The 22,699-nt window shown below is 42.2% G+C and overlaps 1 protein-coding gene across 2 annotated transcripts in view; it reads left to right on the top strand.

Moving 5' to 3' along the window:
- lhx5 (LIM homeobox 5) overlaps positions 1 to 14,802 on the top strand; it is a 51,955-nt gene extending 37,153 nt beyond the window's left edge. The window contains exons 6-11 of one of the 2 annotated variants that reach the window (XM_086097625.1): positions 570 to 775; positions 810 to 1,409; positions 3,656 to 3,879; positions 4,686 to 4,966; positions 8,819 to 8,984; positions 11,725 to 14,802. In XM_086097625.1, the coding sequence (XP_085953751.1) occupies positions 1,237 to 1,409; positions 3,656 to 3,879; positions 4,686 to 4,966; positions 8,819 to 8,984; positions 11,725 to 12,065 (1,185 nt within the window). In that variant the 5' untranslated portion in view covers positions 570 to 775; positions 810 to 1,236 and the 3' untranslated portion in view covers positions 12,066 to 14,802. Of the gene's footprint in view, positions 1 to 569; positions 776 to 809; positions 1,410 to 2,434; positions 2,485 to 3,655; positions 3,880 to 4,685; positions 4,967 to 8,818; positions 8,985 to 11,724 lie in introns of those variants that run through there. The other variant, XM_086097626.1, reaches the window with a different exon arrangement.
- The last annotated feature ends 7,897 nt before the right edge of the window (positions 14,803 to 22,699 follow it).

Here is a 22,699-nt window from a genome sequence, read left to right as displayed (position 1 = left end):
GGTGGCAGTGTAAATTGTGCATCAGTCACTACAGTAGACCCAAGTAAATCATCCCATACACCTTATAAGGGGTACTTCCAAAGGACAATGATGCACCACTGTGACATCAAAGACTCACATCAGTCACTACAGTCAGCGCAAGGCAGTCATCCCGAACATTGCCATCCACTGGTCAGCTTTTGTAAGTGCAAAGAATAAGAATAAAAATCGAAATCAAATCTGGTGATGACACACTCGCGTCCGCTGTAGTGACTGATGATGCAACAGCATTGTCATCACTGGACGAGATTTGTGATTTCTTATCATTTCCATGCACTTACATATATGACCAGTGGGTGGCAGTGTAAGGGATGACATATTTGTGTCCACTGCTGTACATTTTGCCACTACACGATGTCCTCTTTTGGACGAGTTGTCCACTATGAAACGTCAAAAGATATTCTGACGATAAAGTTGACATTTTAACTATATCTAAACTGATGATGAAGAATATTACATAAAAAATAAAAAAAATAAAAAGGCCTCACTGCCAATTTTTCGGACCCGGTTCTGCCCATCTTGACATGCAGGTCCACTGGAGAAGCCGTGAGCTCGGTATCCATGACAACCGAAGCCTCCCCGTGATTGGCTCTCCGCGCGAGGGAATTAAGGCGCGCGGCAGCCAATGTGCTCGCGCGGCGATGGTTCGTGGGTGATGGCGGCGGCGACGGTGTCGAGGTGGAGGGGCGCCTTGCTTGTCCACGCCGCGTGACAAGCGGCCACAGTGACGCGGAAGGTGGCGAGGAGCCCGCAGGACACGCGTGGAGAAGGTGGCGAGGAGCCCGCAGGACACGCGTGGAACACCCCCACGACACACCAACCCCAAAAAAAAAAAAAAAAAAAAGAGAGAGAAAAGAAAACAAATCCACGAGCACGCGCACGATTGCAGGATATTCTTCTTGTTATGATTTGGAACAAGTCAGGTGCGCGCGCCTGATCAGGACACAACAAACAAGCAAGTGTGGATTTGTGGATACAGCACCCAGAACCGAGCCGGTATACCGGGGCTTCTTTTTTTTTTTTTTTTTTCGTTGCCCTTCTTTTTTTTCTTTTCTTTTTTTCTTTTTTTGCCTGCCCACGCGGGAGGAGGAGGGTGGCAGGTGTGGAGGATCCGAGACGCGGTTCCGCGTGGAAAGGCCTGCCGAGCCAGTCGTGAGAACGGGGAGGTCGGGCGTGGGCGCGCCGCGGGCCGCAGTCATGATGGTCCACTGTGCCGGCTGCGAGCGGCCCATCCTGGACCGGTTCCTGCTCAACGTGCTGGACCGGGCCTGGCACGCCAAGTGCGTGCAGTGCTGCGAGTGCAACTGCAAGCTGACCGACAAGTGCTTCTCGCGGGACGGGAAGCTCTACTGCAAGGTGGACTTCTTCCGGTAGGACCCACAACAACAAACATAAGAGGGGGGAAAAAAAAGAAAAGAAAAGAAAAATATATTTGTGTTATTATTGTGCGCCGTCGTTGATGGTGGTTCGTATATTAGGCGTCATTTTAATTTGCGTTGTTGTAAAAGAAATTGGCTCCTATTGGTCGTATAAATAGAATAGAAATAAAGAAAAGTAGCACTTTTTTTTTATTATTAGGGAGGCAAAATGGTTTTGGAGTTAATTTAAAACTAATAATAATAATATTCAAAGTAACATTGTTAGCCTATTAATTCGCAATTTGTGTTCCTTAAAAAAAATGTATGCGTACAGAAATGTGTATTCTGGCTTTATTCGTTCAAAGAAACCCAAAGCATCTTAAAAAAAAAAAAGTAAACTTCAATGTGCCGATTTTTAATTCGCATGATAATTTTAAAAAGAGATGAAAGAATTCAAGCAGCATTTGTTTCATAGCTGACCGACTCTTTTGCTATTAAAAAAATTATAAATACACGAGCAGCCATGTGCAATGTGGCATTATTCTGACAAATCTGGCTATAATCAGCGTTTTAAAAAAATGCAAATTAAAACTAGCAAATTCAATGTCACATGATAAGACTTCCAATTTAAAAAAAAATAATGCACATTCAGCCACGAGTTGTCTGGATTAAATAAACAAGCTCATTATAATAATTAAAGCAAACTCGTTAGCAGTCTATTTTAATTCACACGATTACTTTGCTATATTTAAAACATACGTGCCAAACAAGCCATTCAACAGATTTGAAGAAAATCATAATCAAAGCAAAATCGCTTCCTCGTTAAATAAAATTTTAAAAAAATCACACACTTGCGCATTATCGCTTTCAGTCACTCAAACAAGCTCATAAGCAGCTTTCACAAATAATCCTAATGAAAGCAAAATGGAATATTTTAATTCATACAATAATGTTTCCTATTTTTAAAATAATACCCTCTTGCATCCATGTGGATTATGGCTTCATTTATTCAAATAAAACAAAAAGCTGCTTTTTTTTTTTTTTAATGCTGAAAATGCTCTTAAAAAACGTCCGGCGTTATGAATGAGTGAGTAAACTGGCTCGTCCGGGTCTACCTGCACGTATGCAAATGAGCGGCCCATTAGCGGCTGCAGGACTAATCAGGCTAATGTGTGCAATTGTTGTGCAGAGTGGACGCGCAGGCAGGGGCGTGCATGTGAAAGGCGAGAACGTGGAGTGATACCAGGGCCCACATTAGTGTTAAAACAATAGAGAAGGGGGGAGCATTCTCAAATCACCCCCTCTTCACGCATATGCACTCAGGTGGCCCCGAAACAGCTGTTTTTTTTTTTTTGGGTGCCAGGTGATTTTTTTTTTTTTTTTTTTAAATAGGGGGGGGGTAGGGTCTTGAACGTCCTCCCACGCACGTCTTATATGGATTAAGAGAAGATTTCCACGCCTAAAATACATCCCACTCTGCCTAATCCCGTCTCATATCCTTGCCTACAATGTCCTGATTGCCACTAATGTGTTTCGCGTGGATTGATTAGCACGCGCAGTCTGGAATGGACCCAAAAGTATTACCATTGTTATTATTACCTATATCCTTATGTCGTATTTTTACATGTGTGTTTATATGCGTGTGTATTATTGGGCTGATCTGAAATGATTTAAAACGTTTATGATTTATGATGTGTGATTTAAAATAAGGATTTTTTTTTTTAATCAAATAATGTTATTTTTCAAGCAGCATTCTCTGTGCAAGCAAGTATTTATTTTTTTTAGAACTATTTTCATATTCGCAACCGCATGCACAGACACAAAATAAATAATAATTCAAAATAATCTAACTTTTTTTATTTGCGTGTTGCCAGCTCAAATAAGCGCACAACTGGAAAAAAAAACAGAATTATTATTATTTTATTTTTATTTTGATGGCACCATCAAATTGCCGTATACGGGTTATTGTGCATGCAGTGATTAATAAAAAAAGAACCTTTCTTTGCAATGTAATTGTATTTTTATTTTTTTTACATCTCCGAAGTCGCCTTGGAATTTCGCCGTTTCTCTTTTTGGCCTTCGCTTGCACCCTCCCGCGAAATTCTCTGGCAACCGCCTCGGTGCCGTTTGCATAATCCCACTCACTGACAAACAATCGGCGACGCAAACAAAGACTAAAACAAATCCTCTCTTGTGTTGGCTCTCTTGCAAATGTTTTTTTTTTCTTCTTTCCCTCCCATTGCTTGCGCGCATTGCAGGCGGTTCGGCACCAAGTGCGCCGGCTGCCTGCAGGGCATCTCGCCGAGCGACCTGGTGCGCAAGGCGCGCAGCAAGGTGTTCCACCTCAACTGCTTCACCTGCATGGTGTGCCACAAGCAGCTGTCCACCGGCGAGGAGCTCTACGTCATCGACGAGAACAAGTTCGTGTGCAAGGACGACTACCAGAGCTCGGCCACCATCAAGGAGGTCAGCCTCAACTCAGGTACGAGGAACAAGGAGAGTCACTTCACCAAACGTCGCGGTAATGATCGCAAAAAAACGGAAATGATTTATAAATAAATAAATAAACTTCTATTGTACCCAAATGTGTCTTTTTGGGAACCACTTTTGGGTGCTATTCAGCATCCAAAAAACTAAGCTTTATTTTTAGTCAACAAATAACATACATGTTTATTTTTGTTCTTTTTTCTACCTCCAAGGTCTCTATTGTTATTGTCAGTATGCGTCAGGGTCCATTAGGGGTCCTACTGTCATGGGTATCGAAAGACGAACCCCCCAACTAAGCCCTGCCCCTCAACACAAAGGGATGTTATGGGTGCCGATTTGTAAATCCGTCGATATTGGTCCTTCATTTAGGTGTGTCGCTAACAAGTGACGTCATAGGTCCGCGCCTAAGTACAAGTTGTCGCCCATGTGGTATAAGGACGTTGTAGGCGTCGCTCCTGTTTCCTGGTCCTAACGATTCATTTTTTTTGCGACGCTTGGTCAAGTGTGGTTGTTTTCGTGACGGCGAGTCCCAGCATTATAGCGTGGGTTTGGATTTTTGCTGCTCATTTTGTCTTTACGCCACGCTGACCGGAAACGGAAACGTTACAACGCAGGCACGCTTCCTGAGATTTTTTATTTTTATTGTAAATAGACAAATTATAAATTCAGATGTTACTTTTTTAAATATATATTTTTTAAATGTAAAATAAAATAATATATATATATATATATATATATATATACACACACACATCATTTTTTTCTCTCTATGTTAAATGCCACGCTCCCACGCCTGCGCAGTGTCGTCGTGCACGGACCGGAGCCTGTCGCCGGACCTGCAGGACGGCGGCCTGCAGGACGAACTGAAGGAGGGGGACAACTGCACGTCGTCGGATAAGGAGACGAACAACATCGAGAACGAGGAGCAGAACTCGGGCACCAAGCGGCGGGGCCCGCGCACCACCATCAAGGCCAAGCAGCTGGAGACCCTCAAGGCCGCCTTCGTCGCCACGCCCAAACCCACGCGACACATCCGGGAGCAGCTGGCGCAGGAGACCGGACTCAACATGCGCGTCATCCAGGTAAGGAGGACCGCCTGCAGCAGCAGCAGCAGCAACCCCCCCCCCCCCCCCCCCAAATTACATAAACAGCATTCTTTTAATTTTTTTTTCCTGGGACAGTCTTTTTGTCTGCCTCATAAACTAATTTGAAAAGCTTCAAATCTGATGTTATACACAGAATCATACTCAAATATATAGTCGCCTCGTTAAAAGGAATTAGAATAAATTCTATAATTGTTGGTGTATGTTGTATATAGTCACTCATTTCCTGGGGGGGAAAAAATACAGTATACTTCCACATGTTTGCAGTTTGGCACCCATAGAGTCACCTATTTCCTGATTAATATGTTTATATGTTTATAATGGGCATCAAATACGCAGATTTTCACTATTGTGTGTGACCGTATAAGGCAATATTCGTTTATGCCTTACGGTTGCACAACGATGTAAAAAAAATGTGATATTTAGCACGGTTGTTGAATATTGCAATATCAATATATATATATATATTTAGCAATATTTCACATAAGGAGATGATGTTTTCATTGTCTAATGAAATAAGCTTTTTATTTCATGTAGCAAATATAATATATTCTTAGCTAATTGATTATATATTTATATATATGCCCCAGATACTGTTCGCCTATTGGATGGTGATGTGCATTTAAATTTGCATCCAATTGGTTAATTGGTTGATCAAATCATTCAATTCCAACTTATGGCACGTGCCATTATCACGATGATGATATTATTATTTTTTCAATGTATTGTGGAGCCCTAATGCAGGTGTATATTTCTAAATATAAATATTCCTAGTATGGCTAGTATAAGTAGTTAACCACACACTTTGTTTTCACACGAATGACCTTGCAGAAAATAATGATCTCGAAATGTTATTTTGCTTTTTTTTCTGTACGTTTTAAATTGAAAATGTTTATGGCTCAAACATGTCCACACTGCGTGTTATGAAGTCTTTCGTAAGTGTCCAATTCTCCAAAATATAATCAATATTTGATCTGAATGTGCGCGCGCACGTGGGATCTTTTCAGCTTTGAAGACTTTTGCAGAAAAGGGTGAAAATGTGACATCTTGCTTTGCTGCATGAGTATTTTCTCCACATTTTGGTCCATGTTGTGAGTTATGATTGAATAACAGTAATATGTTAAAATATGTCAAAAACATAACATTTAACGTATACGTTTCTGGCTGAAATAGTTATTCGCATACTTTTTTAAATTTATTTACATAAACACACCTTGCAGAAAATGCTGAAAATGTGACATTTTGCTGCATGCTTTGAATATTAGAAACAAAAAACTGGAAAAAAAAATTCATAAAAAACAAATCAATAACAATTCGCACAAGTTTGAAAATAAAGCATATTTAATCTGTATTGAAATTTATTACCCCTGGTAAAATGATTTTGCTGCATGCTTGCAAAAGGAAAAAGTAGCGCCATCTGGTGTACAAACACAAAATAAAAAAAAATGCAACTTTGGAGCCCAAGGATTGTGTTGGCTTTACATGAAGATAACAACAATGTAAAAAAAAGTGACACTTTTTGTGCAGTCTTGACATTTGATGCTAATTCCAAACCGCAAAATGGCTTCCAATTAATAATTGATTTGAAATGAGTGTGACAAAATATCCCTTTGGGCTCTGAATGAATCGCGCCATCCAATTGCACAAAAGACAATTTGATTTCTCTCTCGGGATTCTATCAAAAGCCGTCTTTCAAATAATCTCACCTTACTTGACTGACTAACTAAATGATGTCATCAGTTTTGGCGTCCCAATACTTTTGCAGGCAAACAAAACGCAATTTTGAATTGAACCGTTTCAACGTGACATCATTATGTTATTTTGATGAAAACTCATTTTTGACCTTTGCGAAAACACTTTTATTTTTATTTTTTATTGTTCCTTCCTCCATCTCCGTGTCTGCAGGCATTCCATTTCTTCTTATTATTATTTTCCCAATTAACATCTACACACCAGGCTACACGAAAACACACAATCACAACACAACATGTGTGCGTGTGTTTTTTTAATGTGCACCCCCCCCCCCCCCTCCCCCCCTCCCTCCCTCCTCTCTGTGTTTGTTTCAGTCACACAGCCGTGAAATTAGTCATAGGTGGTGGTCTTGTTTTAGCTGAGGGGCCACCGCACGCATGCGGGAAGCCCCCCCCCCCCCTGCGTTTGTGTGTGTTTTCGCACACGCTCACACACACGTACGCGGGGAGTGTGTCTGGGCGTGCACAATGTCAGGATGATTAGCGCCGTCTCTGCCAAGTGTGATGTGGCTTTTTGTGCGCTGGCTGTGATTATCGCTGATTTCACAGATTTACATATGCCCCGCACCCTCCCTTTTTTTTCTCACCTCTGTATTATGTGTGTGTGTGTGTGTGTGTGTGTGTGTGTGTCCATCCATCCATGCTTGCATCCATGCTCAACACCCACCCTCGTGGGTGTGTGTGTGTGTGTGTGTACGGTGATCCGAGCCAAAATGGAGGCTGCGTTTGGGCCTCGCTGCTTGTGTTAAATAGCAACGCTCCCCCCCGTGTGCGTGTGCGTGTGTGTGTGCGTGCGTGTGTGTGTAATCTCTCTCTCGAGGGGAGCGAGAGCATTTCCATAAAAATGTACCCAACACATCGACGATTGTTCTCAATAAGCAGGTGTTGCCTCCGTGTGTGTGTGTGCGTTACAGTGGGTCTGGCATTTTTTATTATTTTTATTTTTTGGAGTAACGCAGACGTTCCAATGGGACAAAGGACAACGCTCATTTATTGATTGATGTTCGGAACATCTGTGTTTTGGTAAATAATCCAAAAGAATTTCAAGAGTTGATGAGTTTTTGTAAACATCGAGGACAAATTTGTGTCTTTTGACAAACCTCGCATCTGACACCGATTTTGAGTAGTGGAGGACAGCAACGTTGAGTGTTTTTGTAAAAATCAAAGACAGCTTTGTGTCTTTGATAAACAACTGTTTCTGGGAAATAATTTCAATGAACCTAATGTTTTGGTAAACTTCAAAGACAATTTTGAGTCTTGGTCAAATCTGACGTCAAAGACAATGTACTAAAAATCTATGTTTTTGTAAATTGTCAAAGAGCATTTCATATAATGTATTTTTTTTCCCCGCTGACATTGAAAGGCAAATTTAAACCATCAAAGAACACGTTTTGTGTACAATTTGGTTTGCTGTGCATATTTTTGTAATGTAATCTTCAACGAATGTGATATCACATTTTTTAATATTGTATGTTTTTGTGAGCATCAAAGACCGTTTTCAACTTGGCCAACCTAACATTTTTGTAAACACCTAAAGGTATGCATTTGTGTTTTTGCGAACAAAGACAATTTTTGTCTTGAGTGAACACTGTCGGTCAACAGTCTTTGACAAACCTAACGTTATTTTGTAAGCATCAAAGACGAATTTTACTTTACATACATGTTTTGGTAAACATCAGACAATTTTGAGGACATTTTTACTTGTTTTTGTTAACATCAAAGACAGTTTAGTTATCAACGGCAGATCATTTTCTTGACGACAAATTCAAATCATCAATGAATGAAACGTACGTGTTTTGTTAACATCAAATACAAATCAAACCATTTTTAGTGAACCTAATGTGTGTATTTTTGTAAAATATCAAAGACAAGTGAATAATCAAGTATGATTTTTAGTTAACGTTGTAATGTGTTTTTGCGAACATCAAAGACAATTTGGGGTTGTCGAACCTTAAGGTCTTCATACATGTTTTTTGTAAACATCAAAGACAACGATGACACCCCTAACGTGTTTTTGTAAGAATCAAAGGCACGTTAGTCTTCAACGTTTTAACAATCACCTCTGTCCGTCCGGTGGCAGGTTTGGTTCCAGAACCGAAGATCCAAGGAGCGACGGATGAAGCAGCTGAGCGCGTTGGGGGCCCGTAGACACGCCTTCTTCCGAGGCCCGAGGAGGATGAGAACCCTGGGGGGCCGGTTGGAGGACCCGGACATCTTGGGACCCGCTGCCTACGGCTACTATGGGGGTCAGTTCCACTTCCTGTCACAAACGACAAAATCAAACATTTGCATGCAATTTGGAATGTGATCATCAAAGACACTTTAGTCTTTAATTAAATAAAAGTTATATTTTGTAAATGCCATAAACAATTTGGTCTTTATCGGATTTTAGGTACGTGATTTTTGTATCCATCAAAAATGATCCTCAACGATGTTTTTGTAAACATCAAAGACAATTAGTCCTAGTGAAAAAATGTTGGATATTTCGTAATCATCAAAGACAATTTGGGCCAACGGATCATAGGGTCTATGTTTTTGTAACTTATCAAATCTAATCTTGGCCATACATGTTTTGTAAAAATGAAAGACAATTGAGTCTTGAAACAAAAAGTAAATTTTGCGTAAACATCAAAGACCATTTTGATCTTAAAGAAATTCGATTTTTTTTTTGTTCTAATCAAAGATAATGTAGTCCTTAAGATATCTGCTTTTGTAATCAAGACAAAAAAAGACATATTTGTAGATTAGTCCTTGCCAACCTAGCGTGTGAGTTTTTGTAAACATCAAAGACACCTCCTCGTCAGTGAACTGGACCTGCGTGTTTTGTATAAACGTCACAGACAACACCAACTTTGAAGTAAATGTTCATTTTTTTGTCAACTTCAACAAGCCAGGGTTCGATGAAGCCATCCCTTACATTTTTATTGAAGATCAAATTCAATTTCGTCCTCCATGTTCATATTTTTGTCAACATCTGATCAAAGACCGGTTTTGTAAAGAGAAGACAACTGAATCTTAGGGACCCTAATTTTGGTTTGGTTTTTATTAAACATACAAACACAAAGAAAACATAAAATCTAAAACATCTAAAATATAAATTGAAGTAAAAAAAGAAAACAAGAATAGGAAGAAAGAAAATAATTAATATGTTCAAAAGAGGTAGGAGGAAGTTAAAAAGGAGTCGTACCCCTTTTTTGTAAACACCTGATCATTTTGTCTTCCACCAATCTAAGCGCGCGTGTGCGTGTGTGTAAAACCCGTGTTTGTAAACATCAAAGAGATTTCTGTCCACGACGAACGTGACGCAGGCGTTTTTGTTGTTGTTCTAAACATTGAAGACAATTTGAAGTCTTCAATGAGTCTCCATGCACGGCGAGGACAAAACCTTCATCTCCCGCTCTCGCTTTCTTCACACGCCGCTTTTCAGACCCCTTTGTGGCGCGCCCGCCTTTTATACGTGGGAGTGTGCGTGTGCGTGCGCGCGCGCCTGTGTGTGTGTGTGTGTGTGTACCCCCCCTTCGCGTTGCCTCTTCTCAAGGTCGCTCCAACCAACAGGCTCACGGGTGCATTATTTCCATTCAAACACCTTTTCAATCAATTGTCGCGGTGTGAAAATTAAGAAATAAGAAAGAATAATAATAATATTTTTTTTTTTAAAAAGTTGTGCAGAAGTCAAGCTTTGAGGCCGCGTGCGTCTGCGATTTGGCAGAATGCTGCTCTGCTCATGCCGAGACATCTGCGTTATGGATATTCGGTGTCAAGTGTTTACGTCAGCACAAGCCGAGGGAAAGCGACAGATGGGTTTGTGGATAATGGAGGGACGGCGGCGGCGAGTGAGAGGATGGACGGGCTCATTGTTGGACGATAATGGGAGAGCGGACGGACGATTCGTGCGCGTGTGGGTTCGATGACGGAGGACGGAGGACGGATGCGCGTGACTCGGCAACGGCCGGACGAGCGGGAGGGACGGATAGCGGATGACGGGCCGACTCGGGGGGGGGGGCAGCGAGGTCGTCCATCACGTCCTTTGATGTCATCGACGACAATGTTATTTACCCCCCCAAAATTCACTGACGTCTTTGAGGTTGTCCGGCTGCAAAAACATCAACGTGGCTGACGTTATGTCATAACCGGCGATGCGAAAATGTCATTGCTGCCTTTTGATAGCGATCTCTTTGACGCGGACATCAGTGAAAACAATGTCGCAATCGATGTCATTGACGACGTTATTGACGACGTCTTTGATGTCGCTGAGAACGTCTTTCGAGAGAAAGTGATTGAAAACCACGTCGACCCTCTTTGAAATCAATATCATTTACGAAATCTTTGACGTCTTTGTCTCCATCAGTGGCGCCGACCGTGTCTTTGATGTCATTCCCAACATGTCAGTCAGCATCGATTGACATCTTTGGCAACATATCGGACCACATTATACTCAGAAATGTCGTTATCAAAGTCACTGACCGTGTCGTTGATGTTGGCGTAAATAGATGTTATGTGACTGAGAACATATTTGACCACATCGCTGACTTAAAAACATGTTTGAAAATCATGGCATCAACATTTTCGACAATCGTATCATCGCCAGCCACTGAGAACGTCTTTGAGGTCATGGAAAACTTATTTGACAACAATTTTGACATCTTAGACACATCGCTGCCCACATCCTGTGACGATGTCCTTGAAAACGTCATTGAGAGTGTATTTGATAGAGTTGACATTGTCTTTGATGTTATTAGAATTGAGAACATGTTAGACAACATCTTTGGCTATGTCATTAATTAAAAAGCACGTCATCAACATTTTCGACAACGTAATGACGTGTCTTTGATGTCATTGAGAGCATCTGTGACACCATAATCAACAACTGCTTTCAACAAAGTCAAAACGTCACAGACGAAAACATCCTTGACGTGTCTTTGATGTCATTTTGAACATCTTTGACGTCTCCTAATGCGTGTTTTTTTTTTTTTTTTATCCTTCCAGAGTACCAGGGGGACTACTACGCACCGGGAAGCAACTACGACTTCTTCCCGCACGGCCCCCCGTCCTCGCAGGCCCAGTCCCCCGCCGAATCCCCCTACATCCTCGCCTCGGGGCCCGGGCCCATGGAGGGCTCGGGCCACCTCCCCTCGGACGACCAAAGGTTCACGGACATGATCTCCCACGCCGAGACGCCCAGTCCCGAGCCGGGCTCCCTGCAGCCCGTGCCGGGGGAGGCGTACGGGGGCGGGCCCAGTCCCCCGTTCTCACTGGCCAGTAACTCCAGCTACAGCGCCCCCATGTCCCACCAGGGCCCCGAGATGGGCGAGGCCGCCGCCTGGTGAAGCCGCCGGACGGGCCGGGAGTTACTTTTTACCAAGAGCGGACCGCTTTTCACTTGCTTAGAAGTGTAGGGACGTCCCGACGTGCTTTCTTGGAATACTGGACTTGAGTTCTTGACAACAACAAAGACTTTGATCGATTCCATCCGCAAAATCACAGTAGACGCAAAACAACACCAAAGGGACTTTTTCTTTTTCTTCAAGTTCATTTTCTCGCATTCGAAAGAGAACCGTCACCTTTCGTAGCCGCGGTCACGCCGCGTAGTCGCTAAATAGGCGCGTCGGAGATGTGGTCGCGCGCGGTCCGCGCAGCCGCTGCGGCTCCACGCTTTGAGATAATTACATGTCAACATTGCTTTGGACGCGCGGGTGAGCGTCGGTTGTTTTCACGTCGGCACCCCCCCCACCCCTCCCCCCCCGCGCCGCCGATAAACGACTCGCGATGATGGCAAATTTCACCGGTCGGTTTCCACCCGTTCACCTTCCCCTCATCGGTACCTCACGCGAGGGTTTCCCCAACCGTTATTGAGCCAAGGCACGCATTTTGTATTTGAAAAAATCATCACGGCACAACACCAAATGAAATGGCGCAAAAAGGATTTATACAGAAAACGGCTGCTATTCGCACGGGATAGGAGCAAAGACCCCTTCTGCAAATAACACAAAAAAAATGCGAGTCGTTGCAATTATTATTATTATTTTTAAATTGCTTATTTTAATAGCTTAAACCAGGGGTGTCAAACTCATTTTCATCGTACCTATGGTTTCCCTCAGAGGGCCGTTCTAACTGTGAAACATCGTATGAATGTATAATCGCCTCGTTAGCCTAATAGCATACTAGCATACGGCAAGTCGTATTTGAATGTTTTCTGAAAAAAAAAGAAAGACCAAGATTCTACAAACAACGAGAAGTCTGAGCTGCACGACTCTGAATCGACACAGACATCAAGAAAAAAAAAAAAGAAATTAGCAAGCAACGTTGGTATTTTTTCATTTATATTGTGGCAGCGAGTTAAGAATTGCTTTGGCGTTTATGCTATTAGGCTAATGTTGTTTAAAACCACAATGTGTTTCGTGTCTATTGTATATATATTTAACAAGATATCTCATGAATTATGGATAATAGTGACAACCAAATATTAAGAAAAGATTAGTTGGAGGGTCATATCTGCTAAAAGTGAAGAAAATTGAAATTGTGAGACCAATTTTCTGCCAAAATTTAAAAAAAAACAAAATCATTTAGCAAGAAACATGAAGTAGACGCACTTTATTTGCATTTAGGGGCCACAAAAAAAATGATGTAGCGGGCCAGATGTGGCCCCCGAGCCTTGAGTTTGACACCCGTGGTTTAATCGACAAACTAGCATACCAAAACCTTGCAATACTATTTCAACCTTAACCTTCATCTTTTCCCGTACAAATCAAGGACCGAACCTTTTGATGAAGAAAAAAATGCACCAAAAGTGCGAACCTCCATTGTCGACCCAGGCTAATAAAAAGAAAAAATCCATCCCGGCAAACGCTTCAACATACTTCCTTGAAACCAATTATGGTACTACTTTCCTATTTAAGACAGGGTTCTGGCCTCATAGTTAGGGAACAGGTTCCACTGGGGGAAAAAAACAAAAACGAATTTGTGACTATCGAACGTCCTCGTTCCAAGTAGTGAAATAATGACGAGTCCATTTGGACCTTCTGCCGTCCTGTCACGTGTGCCACAAAGATACTTTATTATTTTAGCAAAAATATTGGGTTGAAGATTAAATTGGGGCATGTCAGCTTAAGGTTCAAATCTTGGTCGTGCAGTCCCCCCCCCCTCTTCTCCCCATATTTATATACATAAATATAAAATAGAGAAAGAGGGGAAGTTGCTTCTTTTTTCGTCTTATTTTCAAGTGAAGCTATACTTGCTAACCCGGTGGCCAATTTGGGTTACTTTGAACCCAGCACTTTTAGGAGTGCAAAATGAGAATTTTCGCTGCAATGACGTCAAATGTTTCGCCTAAGACTGAGATAGGAAAAAAAATAAATAAAAAAAACCCCGTTCGGCCGATAATTCGAGTTGAAAAGGATCATAATGCGCCTTTCTGCTTCCTGCTCCTCAACATGACGATCATGTGTTAAAACAAGAGCGCGTCTGAAACCTTTTCTCCTCCACGCACCCGCGCACACGCGGGCGGCCTTGATTGTTGTGCCCGCGCGCGCGCGCGCCTCCGGCCGACCTTCCCTTTGTTGGGGTCCCTTTTTTTCACAAGACATGTTTTAATGGAAATGATTTTCAAAAGCACACTGAAGCCATAATAGAGAATCTCCTTCAACAGCTGAGGTCTCCTGCCTCTTAAAGGGAGCAAACAAAAGAGGGGCCACGCAACATCTGTGGCGGGCCGCACGCCCCGCCCCCTCTATACCACCTCAACCTACCCCCCCCCCCCCCCCGCCCACAAATCCCCAACCGCCGCCGCTATCGGGCCTCCATCGCCACCTAGCGGCCAGCTGTGCGTTTTCCCGCCTCTCAGCCAAAATGAGCATTTCTGGGTTCGGTCCTCCCGATTTCATTCCCGGAACGGAAACGTCGTCTCTTTTCTTTGCTGGTGGACTCCAATCTTCTTGGATGTAAACATGAGTGGACGGATGGATGCGTGCGTGCGTGTGTGTGTGCGTGTACGTGTGCATGTTTGAAGGGTTGTATTATTTCTATGTAAATAGCACTGGTAATAAAAAATGTCTCTTACAACTTGAAGCATTTTTAGGATTTTTTTTTTTTTTTTTTAAAGACACCAAAGATGTTTCGAAAACGACGACAACAAAACTGAACAGAATGTGCGTTGCGCTACAAGCTAGCATCGGATAAGATAATGCGTGTTTTTTGCAAACATCAAAGACAAAAAAAAATTCTGACTGTCTCCAACATAAAAAAAAAAAATCAATAATATCAATTGTGACTAGGGGTGAGCATGTACCGATACCAGCCTTATTTGAAGGTATTAGATACTCATGGAGGCTGCCGATACCAGTCACCAATACAACAATGACATTGAATAAGTCCCGCTTGGCACATCAGCAAATCATCATCTGCATTCAAGAAATGTTTTTTTTTTTTACAAATCTTTGTCATTGTGTCAAATAAAATTTTAGATATTAAAAGTCTTACAAGTATTGGTACTTAGTATCGGTGAGTACTCAAAGAGTGAAGTACTGGTTTCGGTCTGTGGTTAAAAAAAACAAAAGTGGTATCAAATGCCTCTCAATTTTGACTATTTGTTGTTTTTGCGTTAACGCGTTTGTCGTCAGTGAACTGAATCTTTTTTTTTCTTCAAATCAGCATTAGACAAATCATCGATCCACGATTTGTGTCAGCAATTTAAATTTAAGACTTGTTGACTATTTTACCATTTCTTTTTACTAACCTAAGACGATTGTGTCTCAAAAATTTTGAAAGCATCAATGTCAAAAAAAAGTCAAAACATTGAGGACTTTGTTTTGAGCGCTTACGTTTTGCTAAAGCTAAACAACATGCGAGACAATTTTGTCTTCAGTCCACCAAATGTAATGTTTTGGAAAAGCAAAGACAACGTTGCGTCTTCAGTGTCAATTTAGACTTGTTGCTAAACTTAGCTTGAAGTGTTTGTTTGCCCACAAAACCCAATTTTGGGTTCGTGACCTCCAGTGACGTGAATGAACAAATGTGTTTTTGTGGGCATCAAAGACAACTTGGCGTCTTCACGGACCTTCTTGTGATTTTCAAAACATCAATGCCAACATTAATAAAAAAAAAAATAGAAACATAGAAACTAATTTACACTTGTGATTAACCTGAATTGTGTGCTTTGCTAACCCAACCAAAAAAAACCCAATTTTGTCTTGAGTATTTTTTTAATGACTATTTGGAATTTTCACAGACCCTTTAAAGAGTCATTAAAAAAAAAAAAAATAATAATAATTTGTTAACCTCCTAACTGCATCTAAATACTTTTTTTTTTTCTCTTTTTAAAAAAAAATATTTTGAGCCTTTAAACCAAACGGGAAATTCCAGATATATTTTGTTAGGATGATAAGGATATTAATTCATTCATATTCATGAAATATTCACACTAATAGGATTTTAATTATTAATATCCCATTTTAATTCCATCACGTGTATTTGAAAGGCGAGCGTCCACCTCGTTCGACGCTCCAAACCAGACACGTAGGAATGATTTTTCATCTGCAAGGATGGGAATTTTTTTTTTTTAAATCAATGCACTTTCTTCAGCCCATCCACAACCCCCGTCCGTACTCTTCATCATCGTCTTATCCCCCTCCTCATCCCCTCGCGGTGGGCCAGGTGGGTGGACGAGGTGGCTCGGGTCCACACTCATTTTCCACCTGACTGCCTTTAATGTAAAGGCTAATGTGAGAGGAGACGGCCGGATTCACACACACGCACACACACGCACGCAGGGAAGTAATCTTCAGCATCCAGCCGTCCCTTCTCAAGACGCTTCTTTCGAGGTCCCGCCCTCGCCCTCGCCCCCGCCTCCACCCTCAAAATTGGATCACTGCCGCCTCCCAGAATGTCAGAATAAACGAGAAACGCGTGGTCAGGATGCAGACCACCAAATTGAATCCAATTTGCAAACCCTAACCCTAAGATTAGGGTTAGGGGTTTAGGGTTTGGGGTCTGGGGTTAGGGGTTTGGGGTTAGGGGTTAGGGGTTAGGGGTTTGGGGTTTGGGGTTAGGGGTGAGGGGTTTAGGGTTAGGGGTTAGGGGTTAGGGGTTAGGGGTTTGGGGTTAGGGGTTAGGGGTTAAGGGTTAGGGGTTAGGGGTTTGTGGTTAGGGGTTAGGGTTCGGGTTCGGGTTCGGGTTCGGGTTCGGGTTAGGGTTAGGGTTTAGGGTTTAGGGTTTAGGTTTAGGGTTTAGGGTTTAGGGTTTAGGGTTAGGGTTAGGGTTAGGGTTAGGGTTAGGGTTAGGGTTAGGGTTAGGGTTAGGGTTAGGGTTAGGGTTAGGGTTAGGGTTAGGGTTAGGGTTAGGGTTAGGGTTAGGGTTAGGGTTAGGGTTAGGGTTAGGGTTAGGGTTAGGGTTAGGGTTAGGGTTAGGGTTAGGGTTAGGGTTAGGGTTAGGGTTAGGGTTAGGGTTAGGGTTAGGGTTAGGGTTAGGGTTAGGGTTAGGGTTAGGGTTAGGGTTAGGGTTAGGGTTAGGGTTAGGGTTAGGGTTAGGGTTAGGGTTAGGGTTAGGGTTAGGGTTAGGGTTAGGGTTAGGGTTAGGGTTAGGGTTAGGGTTAGGGTTAGGGTTAGGGTTAGGGTTAGGGTTAGGGTTAGGGTTAGGGTTAGGGTTAGGGTTAGGGTTAGGGTTAGGGTTAGGGTTAGGGTTAGGGTTAGGGTTAGGGTTAGGGTTAGGGTTAGGGTTAGGGTTAGGGTTAGGGTTAGGGTTAGGGTTAGGGTTAGGGTTAGGGTTAGGGTTAGGGTTAGGGTTAGGGTTAGGGTTAGGGTTAGGGTTAGGGTTAGGGTTAGGGTTAGGGTTAGGGTTAGGGTTAGGGTTAGGGTTAGGGTTAGGGTTAGGGTTAGGGTTAGGGTTAGGGTTAGGGTTAGGGTTAGGGTTAGGGTTAGGGTTAGGGTTAGGGTTAGGGTTAGGGTTAGGGTTAGGGTTAGGGTTAGGGTTAGGGTTAGGGTTAGGGTTAGGGTTAGGGTTAGGGTTAGGGTTAGGGTTAGGGTTAGGGTTAGGGTTAGGGTTAGGGTTAGGGTTAGGGTTAGGGTTAGGGTTAGGGTTAGGGTTAGGGTTAGGGTTAGGGTTAGGGTTAGGGTTAGGGTTAGGGTTAGGGTTAGGGTTAGGGTTAGGGTTAGGGTTAGGGTTAGGGTTAGGGTTAGGGTTAGGGTTAGGGTTAGGGTTAGGGTTAGGGTTAGGGTTAGGGTTAGGGTTAGGGTTAGGGTTAGGGTTAGGGTTAGGGTTAGGGTTAGGGTTAGGGTTAGGGTTAGGGTTAGGGTTAGGGTTAGGGTTAGGGTTAGGGTTAGGGTTAGGGTTAGGGTTAGGGTTAGGGTTAGGGTTAGGGTTAGGGTTAGGGTTAGGGTTAGGGTTAGGGTTAGGGTTAGGGTTAGGGTTAGGGTTAGGGTTAGGGTTAGGGTTAGGGTTAGGGTTAGGGTTAGGGTTAGGGTTAGGGTTAGGGTTAGGGTTAGGGTTAGGGTTAGGGTTAGGGTTAGGGTTAGGGTTAGGGTTAGGGTTAGGGTTAGGGTTAGGGTTAGGGTTAGGGTTAGGGTTAGGGTTAGGGTTAGGGTTAGGGTTAGGGTTAGGGTTAGGGTTAGGGTTAGGGTTAGGGTTAGGGTTAGGGTTAGGGTTAGGGTTAGGGTTAGGGTTAGGGTTAGGGTTAGGGTTAGGGTTAGGGTTAGGGTTAGGGTTAGGGTTAGGGTTAGGGTTAGGGTTAGGGTTAGGGTTAGGGTTAGGGTTAGGGTTAGGGTTAGGGTTAGGGTTAGGGTTAGGGTTAGGGTTAGGGTTAGGGTTAGGGTTAGGGTTAGGGTTAGGGTTAGGGTTAGGGTTAGGGTTAGGGTTAGGGTTAGGGTTAGGGTTAGGGTTAGGGTTAGGGTTAGGGTTAGGGTTAGGGTTAGGGTTAGGGTTAGGGTTAGGGTTAGGGTTAGGGTTAGGGTTAGGGTTAGGGTTAGGGTTAGGGTTAGGGTTAGGGTTAGGGTTAGGGTTAGGGTTAGGGTTAGGGTTAGGGTTAGGGTTAGGGTTAGGGTTAGGGTTAGGGTTAGGGTTAGGGTTAGGGTTAGGGTTAGGGTTAGGGTTAGGGTTAGGGTTAGGGTTAGGGTTAGGGTTAGGGTTAGGGTTAGGGTTAGGGTTAGGGTTAGGGTTAGGGTTAGGGTTAGGGTTAGGGTTAGGGTTAGGGTTAGGGTTAGGGTTAGGGTTAGGGTTAGGGTTAGGGTTAGGGTTAGGGTTAGGGTTAGGGTTAGGGTTAGGGTTAGGGTTAGGGTTAGGGTTAGGGTTAGGGTTAGGGTTAGGGTTAGGGTTAGGGTTAGGGTTAGGGTTAGGGTTAGGGTTAGGGTTAGGGTTAGGGTTAGGGTTAGGGTTAGGGTTAGGGTTAGGGTTAGGGTTAGGGTTAGGGTTAGGGTTAGGGTTAGGGTTAGGGTTAGGGTTAGGGTTAGGGTTAGGGTTAGGGTTAGGGTTAGGGTTAGGGTTAGGGTTAGGGTTAGGGTTAGGGTTAGGGTTAGGGTTAGGGTTAGGGTTAGGGTTAGGGTTAGGGATAGGGATGAGCCCTTCCTTGACCAGGATAGGGGAATTGTTCCCTCCTGGAGCGAAAGGGAATCGCACGGTGCTTCCGTCCTTGGTCCTTACCTCCCGTCGTCACTTTCCTTCCACTGATGTGTGGCCTGGTGTCTCCGCCCATAGCGGACAACAGACCATCCATCATACTTTTTTTTATAACTCTCAGATTCCTTTTTATGGAAATTGATGTATAATAATGTTTTTAATCTTTTATTTAATAGATAGGAGTTGCCTTTGTATCCTATGCAATCACTATCTACAAATATATTTTATTGTAGATGTTATGTATAATTGAATTTTAATATTTTATTCATTCAATAGGAGTGGCCTTTGTTATATATGTAATCACTATCTATTAATATAAAACAATAAAACAAAAACACTCAAAAAATGTTTTTATATAAAAAAATAGTTCTAATTCCTAATGAGTATAATTAAATGCAAGTGTGCCTTGACAACGTTTCGGCTCTAAAGAGCCTTCTTCAGGTCTAGCACACTACAATTGTTCAATGAATTGTCTGAGATGTTGCCTCTTCGAAAACCAAATCCAAACTGAGCTTCCTCTAACAGTGGAATATATATACCTTTATATACTGCAACCAAATAAGTTATCTTAACTGTGCGCCTTTTTCTTTCAAATTATTAGGGAAAGCGTCCTATTTATTTTCTATGTAATACTTACATGTAAACCAATATGAAATGTTATTTAAATACCAATGTCACTATTGTATCTCAACAATTGTTTTATTAATGTATTTATGCTTTTTATGGTTTTGTTAATTATTTAAGTGTTAAGGTTAGGGTTTGGTTAGGGTTACTCTCTTGAGTCTATCACACGCACGCGTGCGTGCACGCACGCACTTACACAGCTAGGCACTTGCTTACCTCTATGGGAAAGGCCCTCGTAACCTTCACCTCCCATTCAGCCAGCAGCTTGTGATTATCACGGCGGTGCACACGCTCACACAAAGGTGCGCTCTTCGAGTGCGCACACACGCACACAATTTCCATTAACATCAGTACTTTTGTAATGGATGTGTTTGTGGCCCTGCTACGAGAGAAAAGGCGCGAGCAAGAGCTGATGTTATAAATCACTGCATACCCCCCCCCCCCCCCCCCACACACACACACACAAGCACGTGTTTTCCCTCCCTCCTCCCTCCAACTCTGTTTACCGCCCGGGGGAGGCAGGGAGCAATGGAGGGGGAATCCTATTAGCCAATGAGCGACGCGTCATTCATTAACACCCTCATCATGTTTGTGCACATACAACTCACACGCACGCACCTTTGATTAGCCGGGACACTTCATTAGGTACACCTGAACCCTGAAACGCCTTCATAATTTTTTTTAAATAAATAAATAATATTTGATTCTCATGTAACCAAAAAAACGGAGGAATTGTTACATCTCTCAGGATAATCCCAAAATTTTCGGTAGTGAACAAAAAAGGGGGGGGGGGGGGGCGGCAGCCAGCAATTGATGTACCAAAATGTTTATAATTAATTAATTGTTTAAACTGTCAGTTTAATATAATTTCAAACTTACATTTTCTAAAAAATTTAATAAATTGTGTACAGATAATTGTATTTGGAACGCGCTGCATCCGAAGGGTCACATTTACACGCGCGGCGAAGGCTCATCATCGTTTCCACTCATGACGCAAGCTGAATTTAGCTCCTTTCCCGCGACATACAAGGCAAGTTTCTCAAGTTGATATGGATCAGGTCAACACTTCCTTGACACCAATTCCTGCTTAGGCAGGCATTTGGCGCCATCTTGTGGCATCTCAGCGAATGAGCGAACGTTACCACGTAATTAAAGATAAATTCAAACATATTTAGTTATTATAATTAACTAAATTATAAGCAATCAAGCAGTTGTTGAATATAAAAATGCAAAGTCTGCTACTCACAGATAAGGAATGCTGATAGAAAAAGTCTGAGAATAATTGACGATCCTTAGAATTGCTAGCACCATTTTTAAATGGAAAAATCTGCAAATAAGCGACGACCAGGTAAAAAAAGATATTACTATTTATTTATTTTAATTTTTTAAATTGGCCAATAGGTAAATTTACTGTATATTTAGACTCAAGTAAATATGTTACCATCTTTGTTAAATTTAACAAATACCTTCTAATTAGCCAATTTTAGGGGGGCAAACACCTAAATATTCTAAATATGATAATAATATGATATTGTAAATGCTTAATGAATTTTAACATTGCATGTTTTGACCACCAAAATGATCATTTCGCCGAACAAAAGTCCGCGAGCTTCCTGCTAATCGACGTGCTAATAGAAATTAGCATCGGTGTTATAAACCTTCAAACAAATGCTACTTCGACACACGCGGTCGTCTGTGCTGCATTTGTATGTTTCCCACTCTGCATCTTATCAGTAAAGGTGACATGACTGAAGGTTTATCTGAGGCACAGAAATCGCACGACACAGATCTTGGCGTTGACCGTATCGTTGTGTGTGTGCGCGCGCGGTTGAGGCAAGCAGGCGGATCAGCCGCTCGCTTTTATCGGCCGCCTCTTCAAGGTTGACGAGAAAGATGGAGGCCGCGAGAGGTTGGAGTGAGGGATGAGGGGGGGTCGTGAAATGATAAGAAGAAGACTTTGGCTTTTCAAGAAACTTCATTTAGGACACTCTTTGACAAACCACTCAAAAATAATTTTCACTTTGAGTATTTGTATTGTTCTGTTTGTTTGTGTTGCTGCTTGTTGTGCGTTTAGTTTAAAGGTTAATAATAATTGCTCCTTTTTGTTAGCCTGCCAACGGTGTTTTGTATTGTGTGTTAGCATTAAGAGAGCGGATTTTATTATCATATACTTTGGCTGGATTCACTGTATATCTCAGTTTGAATTTGAACATCAACAAACAATGACAAAAAAAAAAAAGAGGTGCTCATAAATTGATCAACTGGAAATAGATGAATGGAGAAAGAGGCTTGATCGATTTTTGGTTTACCTGCATAATGTGTTTTCATTTTTTACATTGAATTCTCTGAAACTTTGATTGGTTTTCAAATTATTTGTGTCCCGTTTATTTTTTAGATGACATTTATAGTTTGAAATCAGTCTTCCATACTGATTTTTTTTCTTGCATGTTCACAATTTTTAAACCAAATTCTGACACTGAATTTGTCAATGTTGAATCTTTTTACACTGCTTTTTAACAGATTTATTTGAGATTCCGATTTTTTTTGTTTCGCAATGTTGAGTTTAGAAGAAATTCTAACTCAGATGACTTATAGTATTAGTGTTTTGATTGTAGTGCATTATTTACAGTCTGTATGTATTTACATTATTGGTCGATTTTGAAACAACACACTTGTACTTTATATCAAATGAAGATTTTGTTGGCTTTCATGACCTTTCCGTGCGCTTCAAATAGAG

This window comes from Leptonotus elevatus, chromosome 15, assembly GCF_054856555.1.
Source record: "Leptonotus elevatus isolate MCC_2025b chromosome 15, RoL_Lele_1.0, whole genome shotgun sequence".
NCBI lineage: Eukaryota > Metazoa > Chordata > Actinopteri > Syngnathiformes > Syngnathidae > Leptonotus > Leptonotus elevatus.
This window is presented reverse-complemented; position numbering and strand designations above follow the sequence as displayed.